General features: G+C 47.5%; 2 protein-coding genes and 1 pseudogene across 5 annotated transcripts; 2 read left to right on the plus strand and 1 right to left on the minus strand.

Moving 5' to 3' along the window:
* Positions 1–25: 25 nt before the first annotated feature.
* LOC101768651 (sugar transport protein 7) lies at positions 26–4,182 on the plus strand. Its single transcript, XM_004981968.4, has 4 exons — positions 26–528; positions 2,348–2,667; positions 2,762–3,388; positions 3,492–4,182. Exons 1-4 carry the CDS (start codon positions 384–386, stop codon positions 3,960–3,962), a joined length of 1,563 nt encoding a protein of 520 aa, XP_004982025.1. The 5' UTR covers positions 26–383; the 3' UTR covers positions 3,963–4,182.
* A 1,745-nt stretch (positions 4,183–5,927) lies between these two features.
* On the plus strand, positions 5,928–10,318 carry LOC101769056 (ribonuclease 3-like protein 1). 4 transcript variants are annotated; one of them, XM_012848745.2, is made up of 7 exons: positions 5,944–6,131; positions 6,316–6,440; positions 6,670–6,812; positions 8,269–8,374; positions 8,515–8,701; positions 8,914–9,016; positions 9,837–10,318. In XM_012848745.2, the coding sequence occupies exons 4-7, from the start codon at positions 8,294–8,296 to the stop codon at positions 9,985–9,987; spliced, it is 522 nt and encodes a 173-aa protein (XP_012704199.1). In that variant the 5' UTR covers positions 5,944–6,131; positions 6,316–6,440; positions 6,670–6,812; positions 8,269–8,293; the 3' UTR covers positions 9,988–10,318. The 4 variants fall into 4 exon arrangements, with proteins under 4 accessions (XP_012704197.1, XP_012704199.1, XP_012704198.1 ...); XM_012848744.2 differs by lacking the exon at positions 6,670–6,812 and having other exon boundaries at positions 5,945–6,131; XM_012848743.2 differs by lacking the exons at positions 6,316–6,440; positions 6,670–6,812 and having other exon boundaries at positions 5,928–6,131.
* A 1,386-nt stretch (positions 10,319–11,704) lies between these two features.
* LOC101776214 lies at positions 11,705–17,695 on the minus strand (annotated as a pseudogene).
* Positions 17,696–18,791: the final 1,096 nt, after the last annotated feature.

An 18,791-nucleotide genomic window follows, 5' to 3' on the forward strand; every position in this document is an offset into this window, starting at 1 on the left:
CACGCGTTAGCTGTCCGCGCCTGCTCTGGCTCGCGGCTTATGTAGGCGACCGCAGCCCCCATCCGGCGGCCATCCCATATTCCCATCCCCCAACTTGCCGCTGGCAGTAGCGGCTACGCTGTCCGCGTTCACTTCACTCGCCTTCGCCTGGCATTATCATCTCTGCCTGAGCCGGTCAAGAGCTGCCAGGGAGGTCAAGCCCTGCCGGTCTGCTCCTCCTACATATATCCGCGGGGGGGCTTGCCGTTGGTTGGACCACTGCTTCGGTGTGGCGTTGGCGCGGTTGGTAGCTCGCTTCTTCATCCTCGGTCCAGAGCCAGCAGGCCAGTTCTTGGAGAGCAGAGGAGAGGCGGAGGAGCGAGCTCGCGGCAAAAGGCGGAGAGATGGCGGGCGGCGGGGTGGCCGCGCTGGGGGTGAACACGGAGCGCGCGGCGCAGTACAAGGGCCGCATGACGCTCGCCGTCGCCATGACCTGCCTCGTCGCCGCCGTCGGGGGAGCCATCTTCGGCTACGACATCGGCATCTCCGGTACGTTCTCCCGGCCGTTTCTTCTCTTCCCTCTGTTCGCGTCAGCTCTGCGCTCTGCTTCCGTATCCCGTGGCCGCGACCGCGCGCTTAATTCTCAGTTTCTCAACCATGGACGGCAACGGCCGGACCACCGCCGGCTCGGCAATCGTTCCAGCCTCTCGCTCGGATTTGTTGGCCGCGCGCACTAGACCCAGTAGCCACTAGCCGTCGGCGCGTCGGGCCTGGCCCCTCGGGCGAGGCTTAAGGTGTGTGTGAGGTGTCGGTCTCGCTACCGCGACAGTTCGGCACGTACGCATCAGCGTCCATCGCACAAAAGCCTCTTTGGATTTCATGGTGTCTCGAGCGGGCCGGATGATTGGGTTTGGGTGGAAATTGGGGGTAGGACGGAGCGAGGAACAAGGCCGCAGGGAAGGCGACACGAGGACGCTACAAAGCTTGCGGTCCGACCTGGCGGCGCGTTCTGCCTCGGCGCCTGGCGCTGTCGTCCCCCGTCTCCTCCTGATCTTCTCCCTCATCGGTGGGGCATCCATAACACGCTCCCCGTACCTGCATGTCCGAAGACCGATTATTTGACCACCGAAAGTGTTTTTAGCTCGTGTTTCATGAGCCCTTCACTCGAGCATCGGTTGCGACTCGTCAGAACTGGTGACCAGTGGACCCACCGGCCAGTCTCAGTGTTTGCTGCAGGATTTGTTAGTAGTTGGTCCAAATAACACGGGTGCAGATTATGCACGGTAGGGACGGGGAAAAGATGCAGAAACGACGAGCTCACACGACCAGCAAGTCTTAAATCTGGCAGTGGTTGAAGAGACCATTGACTGGAGCCATCGCTGCTCAGACCTCACAGGCGAGGACAAAACCTGCAAAAATCCTAGCTATAAAGTATTATTTCTAGAAAAAACACAAATAATGTTATATTCTCAAGTCAAAACATCGTCACATGCTAGACCCAGTTGACTCAGTGTTAAGTGTTAACTACTCTACTCTATCGTATTGCAACTACAGATTTACAATATCCTCGAGATTGGCTTTGTTTAACAAACCTCAACATCTATAGGCTATAGCCACTTGCTCGACGTGAACTGTGATTATAAAAATAAAATAATACGTATCGTCAATGGATATTATCTCCAACAAGGCAACAAGGAGTGGAGGTCACCACTGTTGTAAAGAACAAAAAGAAAATGGCAGTAGTTGTGTTGATCAGGTGAACGCTCTGTTAGTCCAACTAATGTCGTGGAAACGAAAGGTCAACACATAAGATTGAAGATGCTTAAGAAGTACTGTATTAAAATATTCGTCGCTGTTGAGTTTTGGTTACGATGTTTGACCATTCGTCTTATTCATAAAAAAATTTATATAAGTATCATTTATTTTATTTGTGACTTATTTCACCATCATAGGTATTTTAAGCATGACTTATCTTTTCGTACATTTACAATAAATTTTTAAATAAGATGAATGGTCAAATATTGCAAGAAAAAATCAACAGCGATAAATATTTTGATATGGAGGGAGTACTAGTACTAGCGTAGTAACAATTTTACGAACCACGTAAATGGATGCGAAATGGCCTTTAATTTTGGCACGCAAGATTATCTAAATGTTTGAATGGGAAATTTAGGATTGAAATTATTTGGCACTTTGTGATACGCGAATTCATAATGAGATTAACACTTATCTGATACGACAGAAGGTTTATTTTTTTTTGAAGAATTACGTGCTTGGGGCCACTGGTAGATTTTCACATGCCATGAGAACACAAATCTAGCAGTTTGAACTCTGAAGGTCTGCCAATCTGACTGGCCGAATGCTGCAGGAGGAGTGACATCGATGGACCCATTTCTGAAGAAGTTCTTCCCGGCGGTGTACCATAGGAAGAACTCCGGCAGCCAGAACAACTACTGCAAGTACGACAACCAGGGCCTGGCGGCGTTCACCTCCTCACTGTACCTCGCCGGCCTCGTCTCCTCCCTCGCGGCGTCCCCCGTCACGAGGAACTACGGCCGCAAAGCCAGCATCGTCTGCGGCGGCATCAGCTTCCTCGTCGGCGCCACGCTCAACGTCGCCGCCGTGAACCTGGCCATGCTCATCCTCGGTCGCATCATGCTCGGCGTCGGAATCGGTTTCGGCAACCAGGTGCGGACCTGACGAGCTTTTTGATCGCTTGGTTGACTGAGCAATGCGTGCTTGGACTCCGAATAACAGTGTGTGTTCTTGGTGTCGCACGCAGGCTGTGCCGCTGTACCTGTCGGAGATGGCGCCGGCGCACCTCCGCGGCGGGCTGAACATGATGTTCCAGCTCGCGACGACGCTGGGCATCTTCACGGCGAACCTGATCAACTACGGCACGCAGAACATCAAGCCGTGGGGTTGGCGGCTGTCGCTGGGTCTGGCGGCGGCGCCGGCGATGCTGATGACCCTGGGCGGGCTGCTCCTCCCGGAGACGCCCAACAGCCTCATCGAGCGCGGGCGCGTGGAGGAGGGGCGGCGCGTGCTGGAGCGCATCCGCGGCACGGCCGACGTGGACGCCGAGTTCACGGACATGGTGGAGGCGAGCGAGCTGGCCAACACCATCGAGCACCCGTTCCGGAACATCCTGGAGCGGCGCAACCGGCCGCAGCTGGTGATGGCCGTGTGCATGCCGGCGTTCCAGATCCTGACGGGCATCAACTCCATCCTCTTCTACGCGCCCGTCCTGTTCCAGAGCATGGGCTTCGGCGGGAACGCGTCGCTCTACTCCTCCGTGCTCACCGGCGCCGTGCTCTTCTCCTCCACGCTCATCTCCATCGGCACCGTCGACCGCCTCGGCCGCCGGAAGCTCCTCATCAGCGGCGGGATCCAGATGATCGTCTGCCAGGTTGGCATCGCAATTAATCACAATGTACTACTACATCATTTTCATATACCACGGGCTAAAGAAAGAGTTCTCCCTGCTTGGATCATTGGACGCGTGCGTGCAGGTGATCGTGGCGGTGATCCTGGGCGTGAAGTTCGGGGCGGACAAGCAGCTGTCCCGGAGCTACTCGATCGCGGTGGTGGTGGTGATCTGCCTGTTCGTGCTGGCGTTCGGGTGGTCGTGGGGCCCGCTGGGGTGGACGGTGCCGAGCGAGATCTTCCCGCTGGAGACGCGGTCGGCGGGGCAGAGCATCACGGTGGCCGTGAACCTGCTCTTCACCTTCGCCATCGCGCAGGCGTTCCTGTCGCTGTTGTGCGCCTTCAAGTTCGGCATCTTCCTCTTCTTCGCGGGGTGGATCACCGTCATGACCGTCTTCGTATACGTCTTCCTCCCGGAGACCAAGGGCGTGCCCATCGAGGAGATGGTGCTGCTCTGGCGCAAGCACTGGTTCTGGAAGAAGGTCATGCCGGACATGCCGCTTGAGGACGGCTGGGGCGCGGCTGGGGGTCACGCTGCCAATAACAGCCACAAGTGAAGAAGCATACGAGTGGTTTCATGTAGTACTCCCTAGATGACGAGGCAGAGTGAGCTGTAGGAGGAATGGAGGATGTTTATCATTGTATCCAGCTTATGTGAAAGTTGTATGTAGTTTCATGGTGTGCGTGGCGACAGCGGTAAAAGTGCAAGCATCTTCAGTCATTCTTTTTTTCCTCACCTACATTACCATAGTTGCAGAGACATACACTTCATACTCATATCATGGCATAGGAAACAAAGGTAAAATATTCTTCAAAATTTGATGCTTTTTTGTCTATTTAAATTGAAAGAAAAATGCACATACTAAGTAGGAATTTCAAGGATCCCGTAGGTGACACGTAAACATGTTCTGAATTCACATAATACGGAGTAGAAACGTGTCGCTTCAGGACGATCCTAATTCGTTCTAAGCTTTTATCTAATCTACATACGACGGAGCATCACATAAACAACAGTGGGGGCATTGCTACAATCTTGACGATGACATATATAAGAAAGCGAGCGTACGCCTGTGGACGGCGGTCTACGGGAGCTGCTACGGCATCCTCCTCTCGTGCTCTGCTGGAGCTGAGGAGTTCGGAAGTGCTACGATTCGTCTTCCGGATTGCTCCGGGCTCATGCCGCCGCAGCCGTGGGCACTGGCGCGCGGCCGTCGTCAGGCGGCGCACGGATCGTCCGAGCGGCCCTCCCGCGGGTCTTCAGCAAGAGCACCGGGATGGGTAGCGATCGGGGATCAGGCGCGGCCGCGGCGAACGACGGGCCCGAGTATGCGGCCGGTAACGCCTGCTTCGCCTTCGTGGCGGCGCCCGTGGTAGCCACGGGTGCTTGCTCGGTTTCCTCCTCCGCCTGTGGGAGGACGGTCTGGTGCGCCGGGGTCGCCACGGGCTCTGCCTTTGCCGGCGCGCCGGCGGCGTGGTGCTCTGCAGCCTCGGCATTCTTTGCCTCTGTGTCGGGAACACGCTTGTCTTCGGCTGCTGCAGGCTCGGCACTCGCCGCCGGCGCGCCGCTCTGCCCCGCGAACGCCACAGGTTCGTCCTCCTCCTTAGTCTGCTCGCCGCGTTCCACTGCGGCCGCCACAGTCCCAGCCTCCTCCGCCTTGGCGTCGCGCTGGCCCGCGGTCGTCACAGCATCAACCTTCTCCGCCTCTGAGCTGCTCTGCTCCGCGGCCGCCAGGGACTCATCCACCTTGTCCCGCACGCCGCAGTTCGCTGCGACCGCCACTCTCTCGTCCGTCCCCGCCAGCGCGCCGCGCAGGTCTGCAGGCTCGGCTTTCTCTGCCTGCGCGACGCTCGGCCCCGCGGCGGGGAGCGCCGCCGCGACCACGTGAGGGATCGGCTCCCCGCGCTTCAGGATCACGACGTTCTCCATGACGCGCTTGTGCGGCGGCGGCGAGCCAGCCCCGGCCGCCGGGGGAGACCCGCGCCGGCGCTGCCGCCCGTTCGCCCGCTCACGCGCCGCAACAGGCGGGGAAGCCGTGCCTGGAATCCGGCTTTCCTGCTGCTGCTTCTGCTGCATTGGACGACGGGGAGCCGGTACGGGCGCGGGCGCGGCTCGCACGCCGCGGTGCGCCCCGAAGAACGCGCGGCCGGCGAGGCAGTCCGTGGGCCGGGTGCACAGAGTTGCCATCCCGGCCGGCGCGGGGTGCTGGGCGACTTGTGTTTGGGGTTACCACCGGAGCGCGAGGGGACGATCGCCTTCGTCCGGTGTGTCGCCGGCGCTGAGCTCGAGGAAGCGGACGAAATCGTGGTGGCGAGGAGGCGGGCACGGCACGCGGATATATACCGGTGACACGGCGGCATGGCGCGTTGGAATCGGAGTCGGACTGGGGTCCACAGTCCAGACGTCCAGCGCGTGCTGGGTGGTTCTGCTTCTACCGTTCTACGCGGGCCCAGGGGCAAAACCGGGAAGAGAAAAAAAATCGAGGGGTTCGACTCATCCACTCCCCGCCGACTCGTGGGTGGGACCCGTGTGGGTTTAACGCTCTCCCCCCCTTCTCCATCCACTCCCCGACTGCTTGGGTCTCGACGTCGGCGCCCTCACCCCCGGCGGCGCGACACAGCAGACCAGGCCCCTTCTTCCGCCGGGCGGAATCTCCAATGTCCCTACCCGTACCTTGCTGGGAGTGCAGATCCATCGTTCGGATGTCGATCGGGTTCTTCTTTTGCCGGTAAGCAGCCCAAGCTCTCTTGTATGGATTGGCCTAGGGTTTCGTCCTAGGATTAGTCGTATTCTTTGCGGCGACTCTAATAAATGGGATCCGGAACCCATTCCTCCTCACCATATCAGTAGGATGTGGATGATTTGTATGCTTCGTGGTTCACCCCCCACTAATCCGACCTATCCACCCGTAGCTCGATTAGGTTCTTTCTTCAGCGCGCGGCATCAATCCCCTTTGGTTTCAAGAAGGATCAGGAACATCGTCCAGCCTTGGAGATACTTCCCCGCTCCGCTGCGTTTGATGCATCATTTCAGGATGGTAAATTCTTGATTCATAGTATTTGCCAAAAAAAAAACAATTTCAGTTTATTGGCTGGCTCAAGCTTCGGCGGAGTGGTTCTTATGTTTGTGTTGATCTTTGCGTTCTCTGGTTTTGTAAGTGATGCTCAGTGCTTAGGCCCCTACTGAGCTGCTGCTGTGGGTTTTTTTTTTCTTCTTTGCGAAACGGAGGTGGATTTTATTAACAGGTTATAATCTGCTCTCACAAGGTGTACAAGAACTCCGAGCTAAAACATGTGCTCCTCAGTGAGAAATTTAACTTCCTGGATGAGAAAGGCGAGGCGACTTCTGTCCTCCAATGTCAAGTTCAAAGCATTGCAGACATTTTGACAATCCGATTCCAGTATTAGTGGTGAGTGTCTCCATTGGATAGCTAAGCTCAACCCCTCCTGGCAAGCAAGCAACTCGGCTTCCTTCGCATCGCCACACCTGAAGACAACTTGCCTGGCTGCCAGGACCACTTCACACTTTTCATAACGAGCTGCTGTGGTGGTGGTGTAGGTCGTGCTCAGTGTGTTATCCAGAGTGGTTTGTGTTTTCGCTGTGGTGGTGTGCTGATTGTGCTTTTTTCTTTCTAGAGGATATGACAACCAGCTTGATGGTTTCTAGATTAGAAAACTCGGGGGTTGAAGGCAATGAATAATTGCACGTTGGATTACCACAAATGACATTTGTTCTATAGCAAGCTGGAATTAAATCATTCATTTCCCGCTCATGCAGTACTTTGTCATCACCCACTCATTCGTCCAATAGAACTTACGATGGTTTAACCTTTTCAGGATTATCAACTGTCGGCTATGTTAGCATGGTTCTCTTTTTGTTATTTAGAGCAAGTTGTGTCGTCATGTTGTCACTACTGTTACTAGTAGTCTGCAGTGCAATAATGTCAGTACTTACTCCCTTCTCTCGCCACATGCGTGCATAACCTTTTCTAATTTCTTTATCCCATGGCTTATGAAGTTGACAAAACTCCTTCATATTTGATCTAATTCATGAAAGACCTATTCTTTTTGGTGAAATCCTCTAGGATTGAACGAATTCTTTGCTGTGAATCTAAGAAATGAGATCCGAAACCCTTTCTTTCTCACCATACCAGTAGGTTGTGGATGGTTTGTGTGCTGTGTGGTTCACCCACCCCCCACTAATCCGACCTAACCACCCGTAGTTCAATTAGGTCCTTCAGCGCACAACATCAATCCCCTTCAGTTTTAAGAAGGATCAAGATCTTCGTCCATCCTTGGAGACGTGTCCTGTCCGCTGCATTTGATGCATCATTTTCTGATGATAAATTCTTAATTTATAGTATTTGCTCACAAAAAAAAAATCCAATTTCATATTTGCTTCATTGATGTGAGTGACTATAGTTGATGTAAGACAATATGACAACGAGCAGACAGGGCTGATGGTTTTTAGATTAGAAAACTTGGGGAGTGAAGGCAGTGAACAAGTGCACTCTGGATTACCAGCAATGGTATTTGTTCTATAGCAAGCTGGAACTAATTTGTTAACTACCTGCGCATGCAGTATTTTCTTGTCACCCGCAGATGCAGTATTTCCCCCAATAGAGCTTATAACGGTTTAACCTTTTATGGATTGTCAATGGTCGGCTGCGTTAGTGCAGCTCTCCTTTTGTCATTACTACCGTTACTAGTAGTCTATAGTGCATTTATTTCGGTATTGTGTTCATTACAAGAACACTTGCTGTTTTTACCACTCAACTTTACTATGTTCAATACACTTTTTGAAGTAGTGTTCAATACACTTTGTGTTGTGACAACAACATATAACTATATGTAACAATTTGTCAGGACCAGTCCTCTCAGTTTATTGGTGATGGAGCCTCCCATGAAGCATAAGCCCAGTGCTGTGCCAATCAACACTTCGGTGGAGGAACTGGAGTTAGAAGATAAAAGTGTAAGAAATGGCCAAAATATCTTGCATCCGTTTCCCGTCTTCCTTTTGAATTCACTGCAGCATGCTTGAGCTTATTTTCTCTCTCTGCAGATTGACTTTATGTTTCTGTATTTTGATGGTACCAATTGCTGTCCTTGTAGGCTGTGTTAGTCAAGCGCAGGAGGATTGAATTTTTGGGATCAATTGTCCAACCACAACAGGGCATTGAAGTTGACATGGAGCACAAAGTTGCTGATGATCTTCCAGTTGAAATTTCTACTGGGGACGATCCCATGGATGTGCTCATTGATTGTGCGATGCAGAGCTCTGGTGACGCGAATGGTTGTGGTAAGGGGAACATACTAAATGGCAATTAATACAATTAGGCTTTATGTGCTTTGGTTTCTTTCATTCTTGAAAGTTGGCCAGGAGGTATGGCATGCACATGAATGTAAATGCATCAACGTTCTTGCTTCTTCCTTGATCAGATATCTAAAGGTACACTTCTTTTTTTTTTCCCTGTAATCTATTGTTTTTACTGAAATCCAGAGGTTATACAGGTAATCAACCAGCAAGGTTGAGACTGCCAAAAATATGCGCTGCAATTGGCTGGAAAGAGCCATCATTTGACTTTGAAGAACAAGGACCTCCTCATAACAAATTGTGAGTTTTCCTATTAACCGATGAATGTTACATTTAATGTGCATGCGCTTCCAATGTGTATAACACTGTTGTGTATTATGTTACCAAAAAAAGCTAAACCGTCAAGCGATATCCTGTGAGGCAGTATTTTCTGCGCCCCCCCACCCACACCACCACCACCACCACCAAAAAAAAGATGAACCATAATGTTGTATACAATGTATTTTTATTGTAGATTTTAATGTTGCGATATATTATTATGTCAATGCTGGAATATGATCACTGCAAATGCATGAAAAGTACTCTAGCTGCATAAATTCACATACACAAGAGCAGTCCAGAACCGGGAAAATAGCTGAAGTTCCATAAGTAGAGGGTACCTGTAAGTTTGTGTCCTTTACGTAAGAAATATAGTCGCATGTAAAAACTATAAAGCTCTTTCCAATCTAGATGGCTGAAAGAAGAAACAAAGGTGAAAAGAAAGCAGCATTGTTTCTAAGAATAAAACAACCAAGTCATTGTTAGTACAGTACAAGAAATAAGAATATAATTAATTCAAAAAGAATGAAATGGAGAGCTGTCAAACTTTTCCAGAATTTCTGGTTACAGGAAACGGCAATGGGTTCATTTTTTCTCCTTTTCTTTTTTAGCCAGTATTCTAACCATGATTTCCACCTTTAACTCCTTAAGTAGCACCCGTAAAGTGGCCCAAATTTGGTTAGCGACCATCATTTGTCATCTATGTGATACAATAATTCATTGACTTTCCATGATAAACTGGTTGTTATTAGACTCAACTGTGGTAGAAATGGGAATGAATGATTTCTCCTGAACCCTGCAGATTCATTTGCAAGGTGACTGTCCACCTAGAGGGACTCGTCAACACTGTTATGGAGTGCTTCGGTGACCCCAAGCCTAAGAAGAAAGCTGCACAAGATCATGCTGCTCAAGCGGCACTGTGGTGCCTCGAGCGCTTTGGGCATGCCAAGTGATCTTCAGATGTGTCGCTACAAGCAGCGCGTCTGTCTGCACTCCTGCTGCTCTGTCTGACCAACCTTTGTTTCCGTTGCCATATGTACATGTCTCGTTTAACCTAGGGTCAGGTGGTATAGTTGTTCGTTCATTGGTGCTTAGCCGTGCTTGAACTTGTTGCTGGTGGCAGAATGTCAGCACCATCATCGTCGTCCTCTGTGGATCCCTCCCCGTGAGGAGTCATTTTGGCCTGGGCGCGTGGTTAAGAATTTCATTCCTGGGTAGTACATATCATGCTGTGACGATTGTTGTGGCATATCGATTATCCAATTGTCCTTGCAGTTGTGGGTACCTGACTGTCGCTTGATTTTGAATCCCGAGCCATGGCATGAGTTTTGGTTTACGCCCCGCCACCACCGGTGCCATTCTGCTGAACACCACGCCGCTGCCACCGCTGCCTCCTCCATATACCGGACCACGGCTGATATAGGTTCTCTTAAGCGAGGACGTTGGCATTACCCTTTGGCTCTCCACAATTCCACGCCCTACGTTGTTTGGGATAACCATATAAATTTCTTTCGTAGTGTAAACTTACGAGCCCTTGGTTCTTGCGATCTCTTGTTGAGGTACAGCAAAGTGATACCCCCTAGATCGCTCTTAAATTGCATGAGATGGTTAAGTTCCATCCACACAATTCAAGGTTGATGTTATTCGTGCTCAATTCAGTTCTTACATGTAAACTCACGTTTCCAACTCGTTCTAACCAGAGGAGCATGTCAATATACCAATGGCAAATAGATTTAACAAAATGCATATTTACTGTTTTAGTAGAAAAGGCCAAGTGGCCATTTTTAATGTCATGGAGCTCTCTCTGTTTTTGTTCATGACTGAAATATAGTTAAAAATTAAAATATTTCTTGAGGTGGCATGTTTACACGACTGAATCTCTGTCTTTTTTTTTTGCGGGTCTTCTATTAGGTGACAACATAGGATTCTACATATACGATAATACTTAATAGCACTGCAATATCTTGTCATTGAAGATATCAGCAATTAAAATCCTTGGCTTTCTATTTAACTTCAGTGGCCAAAAATATGGAAAGCTTGCTAGACAATTACAGGCAAAGATCATATCCGCCGATAGCTAGTTTAGCATTAGTTCCCTGTTGCAATTGGTGGATAGGACTTACCTGTAAATGAGAAATTGCACCCCTACATGATGTTGGTCATTTCAACACTCTGCAATGCACAACTGGTGAACTGATTTGACAATGCTGCATTGAACTTCAGACACAGTTCCAACTCGTGCTCATGCTTTGCTGATAGAGTTAAGTAGTTAACTAAAAGTCAAAGACGCCAACCAAACTATACATTTAGATATGCCTGCCTCTAAGGCTCTAACATGGAAAAAAAATCCCAAAATGAGGGGTGTCCATCTATTTCAGAAACATTGAAAGAAATTTCTGAGTAGGATCACATCATAAGGGTCCTGTAAGTGCAGAACATACCATGACTGCAACCTGGTCATATGAAAAGTTCTAAATCATATCTTGCTTCTAAATTCACTATCTCCAAACTTCATAAATCATCTCTTGAATCTAAAGGAGAAAAATTGTGGCGACATTGCCTAGCTCTAAAACCAAATACTATCTGGCAGGATTTAGCACTGGGACAGCAGATATTGATAATTAATTTTGCTGTAGTCAACAAGATGAGTTTTTGACAGTTTGTGTTTACTCACCGGGGAAGGCGGTCTAGCAAATTTGTTGTCAAGGATTGCACTGCACGATCATAAGCAATCTCTGTTCTTTTGGCCAAATCATCCCAACTATAAAGTTTTTTCATCTAGAATTCACATTAGAGACAACTGAATGAACACCAGAAAACTTGCATAGTGATCTCTGACTTAAAAGGCTCATGTAAAATGCCCACAAGTGACATGGTACAATGCTGAGTTCATGCAAGGTGTAGAAATCTGAGAGTTAAACTTCACCTGAAGATGCATAAATTGAGGATTTATGCCAGGTAGCATGTCAATAGCTTTCTTAACAGCTCTGACCATATCTTCTGGTGTTGGTTCTGCAAGTACTATCATGTCATCTGGAAGAACCTGAAAAAGAAAGAATGGTTAGCAGGAAACTCTGAAATCATCTGACTAAAGTCATTCCCTATAAAACTTAAAAGAGAAACTTACTACTCCCTCAGTTTTTAAATTTTTGACGTTTAGAACAAGCTAATTAACTAAAACGGAGGCAGTATCATAAAGCACATACCTCTGGGACACCTCGACGCTAGCGCTTACTGTCAACAGTCCACAGCTAGCTGCTTCTAAAATGGCGATGCAAAATGCCTCCGTAAGTGAACTAAAAGTAAAAGAAAAAAAATGCTATGTTTCAGTATTACTGTGCTCTATCCACATACAGGTTGCACACTCATCTGTGGCACGTGAACGAACAATCTATTCTCTACGAGAGGTTAGAATATAACAGATGAGGAAAAGAACTCTGTACTTCTGTTTACCCCTGATCCATTTAAGTACATTCAAAACTCCAGAAAGAAAAAACTTCCCATAATATCTATGAACCAATCTATACACTAAATCCTATGTCAAATATATGTTGGCAGCCCACATGTTCACAAGAGCACTTCATTAATCTGATATAAGGATGTCAAAATTCTACTGCAAGTGCACAAAAGATATCCTATATTCAAAATGGTTCAAGACCTCCAATGAGAAAATGAGGGACAAACGCACTACAAAGCTAGAAACCATATATTAACAGGGCATGCCTGTTTAAAAATATATGACCAGAGATCAGAACTGACCGTACTTGAGCATGAGGTACAGCTCCTAACATTTCAACTCTATCCTGAAGGGAGAACTTCTCCCTCATCTCTCCAAGTCGCACACGTTTTGGACCATCACCTCCGACAATAAAGCGAACCTGGGTCCATAGAGTTGTTTTTATAAAAAATACAGCCAACGGATCAAATACACCACATCGTATACTTCAAGAAAGTAATGGTGCAGGATGACTAGATGAAAACAGCTGGACACTAACGCCCAATGAATCTGTACTGTCATATACTTGGTTTTATGATGCAAAATCAACAAATTTGTAATATCAAGACAGTCTATGTTTATATGCTCCAGAACACAGGCTTCTCCCCTAGTATATGCATGCACTAACCTATGTGATTTTGATTCGGAGTGATGTAGCTCCAACTCACCTTTGGAAATAGACGACACACTTCTGGAATTACTTCCACAAGAAGGTCTGCACCTTTTCGGTACACTAACCTACTGATCACAACAATAACTATTTCATCACAGCCTAGGCGCTCTGGGAAGGGAGTAAACATTGCAGTATCCACGGCATTAGGAACCATAAAAACTTTCTCCGGAGATATCCCAGACCTCAAGACAGTATTCTCTTTGCTTGTATGAGAAACACATATTGCCTGGTCAATATCTGCAAGAGTAAACTGGATGTGAATGCTTCCAGCATCAGCAAAACCATAAAGTGAGTGATCTGTGAAGACAACTTTGTACCCCATCATCCGAGCATTCATCAACGCTTCATGACACAATGTTGAAAAAGCCTGATGTCCGTGCATGACAGAAATCCTCTCACGTATAATAATGGTTCTTACAACTGGAAATGTCAAGAATAACGTAGGCAGTGTATTCTGCATCAGGAATGGTCTCCATGGTACATAATAAACCTTCAAACCATTTGTGACATAACGTACTCCAGATCGGTTCCATATGCGTGTGTCATGACAACAACCTAGGCAATCAAACATAAATTTCTTATATTTTTCAATAAAATATAGTTTTCAATTAATCCCAAACAGGGCTGCTTGGAACTCTGCTTATGAGAAAGGTTTTGTTGAAATATTACATGACTATAAAGATAACCCCAAATATAAAGATCAAAATGGTTCGGTATCGGAGGGCTGGAGGATTATCACCAGCAAGTTCAATGAGAAGTTTCCCGTAGCTCATTTCACAAAGAAGCATGTGCAGGAGAAGGAGAAGGAGCTCAAAACTAATTACAAGGCACTAAAAGATGCTAAAAGAGATAGTGGTAATGGTTGGAATGAATCTTTGTGTATGATACTAACGGAACCAAAAGTATGGGAGAAGCTAATTGCGGTAAGCCATTTGGACTCTATATAAAATATGCTAAGAAGTAGCTAAGTTATTGTTGTTAACTAATTATCCTTTTTTGTTATATTCAATAGAATCACCCAAGAGTAGTAAAGTTTTGCAAAAAGCCATTTTCCCTCTTTTACCAATTGGAATCACTATATGAAGGTGAAGTTCCCTCACTTGCATATCTTAATATGTTACTTTCAGCATCAAACAATTTATTGGTTCTTTGAAACTCATATAATCTAAGTTCCAATGGCATCTATGAACAAGAAGTGTTGCTACAGGAAACCTAAACTTTAATCGTTTGCACCTGCACCTTCTGCTCCTACTCCTACACCTACTCCTGATCTCCCTCCTCAAGCTCCTGCTCTCCCACCTCCAGCTCCTGTTGAAAGAAGTAATTCTAAATAAAGCCTTCATTATGATCTCAGCCTCTATGGTACAAATCCCTTTGCCTCCAGTTTTGATGTCCAAGAGACCTCGAGTGCACGTAACGAAAACAATGAAGCTCAATTTGCCTCATCAAATCAAGATTCAAGGCAGGGAGAAGGTGGAAAAAAGCGTAAGCAAAGTCATATTGAATCTGCTCTTGAGGGATATGTGGAGTATAAAAAGAGCCAAACCAGCAAAACTTTGGAAACTCTTGAAGAAAAGAAAAGGCATGAGGAAGAATTTTCAGTTGAGAAGTGTGTTGATCAAGTGGATGCTATGGTTGAATTAACCGATGAGAAGAAGATGCTTTGGATCTTTTTGAATCTGAGACACTTGGGAAGACATTCATTACAACAAGAATCCTAATGTTCGATTACTGTGGCTAAAACAAAAAATCAGGTATGTCTCTTTAATATGCTTAGTGTATGGTTCATGAAAATTTACTTATTTGATCATGTCTAACCATGTAAAATTTTGCTTTATGTGAACCTTCTGCTGAGCTGCTGACATGGCTAAATTATTTCACTTTTTTGTTTAATTGTAGAGCCCTTATGGGAGGCACTACATGATGTGAGAGTTAGTCGCCAAGATCCCAAAGGTAGCTTATGTGTTGTTTCTTTCATGCTAAGTATCATAGCTTTTCCATCATGTCAGTTTTGCTACATTTTACTCTATGTTTACTGAAATGATTAGTTCATTTTTTCTGAACTTGTTATAGACCAACTTATTTGCTAATCCTTGATTTGTTCCATTGATCATTGGTTGGTACAGCAAGTTACTATTAATCAACTTGTGCTGGATATTACACTCTTGCTTTGTGTGAATCTTCTGCTACTGATATGGTTGAATTATTTTAAAAATTTTATTCTTTTGTTAACTGTAGTGCCCTTAGTGTAAGCACTACATGATCCTAACATCACGTGGATTGTCAAGATCACTAAATAATGAGTATCTGAAAGACCAAAACAATATATAAGTGATTGTCCATGCAGATTTCTAGTTACTTGTGACATTTTTTATCTGGACAGATTGGATTGCTAGTTCAGTCTCATAAGCTTCCTGAAATTTAAGCACAATGCATATAAGAAAAGTCATGTCCTGTTTGCTTGTTTCCTGATAAGGAGGATCTTGTTACATAAGCTTCGTAAAAGATCTCGTGATAGATTTTCTTTTGACCATCGTTTTGTGCCAGATTGTTGTGAAACCCTTGCGTAAGTAATTCTGAAAAAGTCCTTGCGTAAGTAATTCTGAAAAAGTATATTTGCTGCAAGATTTTGTTTGCATTGTTGTAGCAAAATTATTGTGAGCTAAGCTAATCTGTTTGGTTTTATTTTCGAGCTTAAGCTGAAGCCATATTTTGATCTTGTCTTGTCTAGTAGGAAACTACAACGGTGTTGTCTCTCTCGTCTTTGCAAACTTGTGCTAGATATTTACATCTTGCTTTGTGTGCTGCCAGTCTGCCACCTTCTACTGTTGACATGGCTGAATTATTTCACAATTTTGACTCTTTTTTTTACCTGCAGAGTCCGGAAGCAATACATGATCTAAGAAAAATGAAGCGATTTGTGCTGAATTGACATGCCAGTTTACTAGTCCTTGATGCTTGCACATGTGTTCTTTACATGCTGAAGTGCGTGGTATTGTGCCATGATAGCAGTTATGAAAAATTTTGAGTATATTGTGTAACATAGGAGTTGCATGGTGTGAATCATTTTAGCTATCTTCTGGTTTTGAGTATGTTGGTGCTGGTCGAGAAGGGTTAAGCTTATATGTAATAGCATGTGCCTGTTACCCCCGAGGATCATGGAGTAATATTCTGCTACTTTGAATAATATCTTGATAATATATGCATTATGCTTACATGGACTAGTATAACATATGACACTCTATGTCCATTAAGTTTACAGACAGTACATCCTTGTATTTTGCGGCGAGAAGAAATCCTCATCCCTGTCAATGCTCACGGGGGTATTTTCCTCCCATCCCCATCACCGCGCGGGGAATAATTCCCCACGGGGTCCCGTCCCCGCAAACTATCCAGCGAAAAATCACCATAGGAGGTAAATCACCATCGCCGGCTGCAGCAGTCCGTTACAAAAATGTCGTTCGTACAAAGAGTTAAAGCGATGGCCAATAAACATTGACGGGGAGCACAGCGCGCTTGGGGCTGTGGGTGGGAGCTGGGAGCACAGCACGCAGGAATGCGTCAGGGAGGGAGGCGGTCAGGGACGAGCTCTTGTTGTGCCGCCGGTGTCTACCGGTGCGGCGCTGTGACTCAAAAACCTTGAGAAGATTAGGGTTGGGACATTGCGGCAGCACTACATATCTGAGAATTGATGTATAGATGTTGGCTAGTGGCGGACGGACGGTCAGATGGGACGTGGGGAACAAAATGGGCCAGTTGGGCATTTCTTGACTTCGGTGCTCATACATGGTCTAGATAAATCGAGGTCTTGCGGGGAATAGGGACAGAGGATAGGGGGTCATCCCAGCCTGGCGGGGGAGGAATTAGCCCCGTTTTCGTCCCCGTGGGGATAAAAATACTACCGTCCCCGTACCCTAAGGCCTAGTTTGGTAACATGGGGAGCTAATCCAGGGAGTCCAGGGAGTACGCCGCGGAGGTGAATTTTTACGGGAATTCTTTTTCCCGTCAATTTCCTAGGTGGTAAATCCCTGTCAATCTTGGAGATCATAGAAATAAATAATAATTTGTCAGCACAGCGAAGCTTGTGGCCGCACAGGCGCACAACGGTGTCCCCAGGGCCCGTGCGTCGATGCACGTGGCCTTGCAGCACCGCTCCTGGAGCACAAACGGCGGCGCCGGTGGCCGTGCAATAGAGCCCCTCGAGCGACTACATCAGCGCCCCTCACCAAATATGAAGGACGCGAAGCGGCGCCAAGAATCGAGCCGTCGGCATACTAGCTGCTCGGCCACCTACTTGGGGTTGAGCAGCGCAAGCTCAGTGAGCTTCTTAGCAGGCCCGGCGAGGTGGTCCTGTCCATGGAGCTGCTCATCTTATACCCCGCGGCCATGGCGCAAGCGAGCTGGAGGTCACGACCTTGCGCGCCAGGGGCCTCGTCGGCCGCGCCCCGATCTCGCTGCCAGCCACCCCGCACCGGGACCTTGTCGGTCCCATCACGGCCTAGCTGCTGAGGCAAGGCGCGCTCCTAGACCTCGCACCGTGCCGAGTTTCTGCGGCCGTGCCCAGCTCCAGTCCCCTCATCGGCTGCCCCCGCGCCGTCGAGTTGAACGAGATGGGGAGGCAGGGGCTCGGGGCAACGCTTGGACGGAGGGTGTCGGTGCCTAGTCGGAGGCGGGCAGCGGCGCTAGGCGAAGATGACGCATCGAAGATGGGTACCTGGACGGGGAGACAACAGGATGGAGCTTGGGCGCGGAGTGGAGAAGGGCTCGTGGAAGGGGAGGGGGAGCGGCGACGGGGAAGTGCTCACCTCGTATCGCTCGCGATTCGCAAAGCGGGATGGGGAAGCTGTGCCTGGACCCTTGAGGTGGGGAAGAGACGCCCTAGGGAAAACACGAGGGTCGGGTCGCCCTTCCCGTTAGCGTGGGCTTCCAAAAGGTAGGAAATTTGACATGTACTTAGCTTTCCACGTGGTAGTCCAGCTCGGGGAAAACGGGGGGATCCCGACGGGGATTGGTGCTCCCAAATTAGGCCTAATGAGGGAATTCCTCATGGGGAATCGGGGGTCGGGGCCGTTGCCATCCCTAGGCCCCATTGGCAGAGATGACAGGTGGGTCCAATGGCCCGCTATTAGCAAGGGAACGATGGTCGGCTTTTCTAATTATCTAATTATACTGTATCTGTTAAATTTTTGCAATAGAGTACTACCGATGGTGCCTGGTGAGAGTCGGAGCATATGTAGTATCATCCCTGCTCACTAGCTTATTGATTCGACATTTTATTTCCATATCCATGTGACGCGTCGCGTGTGTATATATATATATGAGTTACTCCTTCCGTTTCAAATGGTAGGTCGTTTTGATTTTTTATTTATAGTTTTTGCTATACATCTAGATATACTCTATGTCTAAATAGATAGCAAAAATTATATATCTAGAAATGCCAAAACCCACAGGAAAATATCATCTGTGCATGCAGTAGTATCATGGCACAAATTCTCACTAGCTTATTGATTAACGTTTTTATTTGCATGTGATGCGAATTTGATGCTTCCATATAAATAGCATAAATGCATCTTCAATGTGAGCATCAA

The sequence above is a fragment of the Setaria italica genome, chromosome IX (genome assembly GCF_000263155.2).
Source record: "Setaria italica strain Yugu1 chromosome IX, Setaria_italica_v2.0, whole genome shotgun sequence".
NCBI classification, from domain to species: Eukaryota; Viridiplantae; Streptophyta; class Magnoliopsida; order Poales; family Poaceae; genus Setaria; species Setaria italica.

What these genes read in the sequence shown, in the direction of transcription:
- LOC101768651 (XM_004981968.4), top strand. Translation starts at nt 384, where the DNA reads ATGGCGGGCGGCGGGGTGGCCGCGCTGGGGGTGAACACGGAGCGCGCG. An exon ending in CTACGACATCGGCATCTCCG is followed by an intron (nt 529 to 2,347) that starts GTACGTTCTCCC and finishes CGAATGCTGCAG; the next exon opens with GAGGAGTGACATCGATGGAC. An exon ending in TCCAGATGATCGTCTGCCAG is followed by an intron (nt 3,389 to 3,491) that starts GTTGGCATCGCA and finishes GCGTGCGTGCAG; the next exon opens with GTGATCGTGGCGGTGATCCT.
- LOC101769056 (XM_022822981.1), top strand. Translation starts at nt 7,266, where the DNA reads ATGGTTCTCTTTTTGTTATTTAGAGCAAGTTGTGTCGTCATGTTGTCA. An exon ending in GTAGTCTGCAGTGCAATAAT is followed by an intron (nt 7,346 to 8,268) that starts GTCAGTACTTAC and finishes ACAATTTGTCAG; the next exon opens with GACCAGTCCTCTCAGTTTAT. An exon ending in TGGTGACGCGAATGGTTGTG is followed by an intron (nt 8,702 to 8,913) that starts GTAAGGGGAACA and finishes GAGGTTATACAG; the next exon opens with GTAATCAACCAGCAAGGTTG.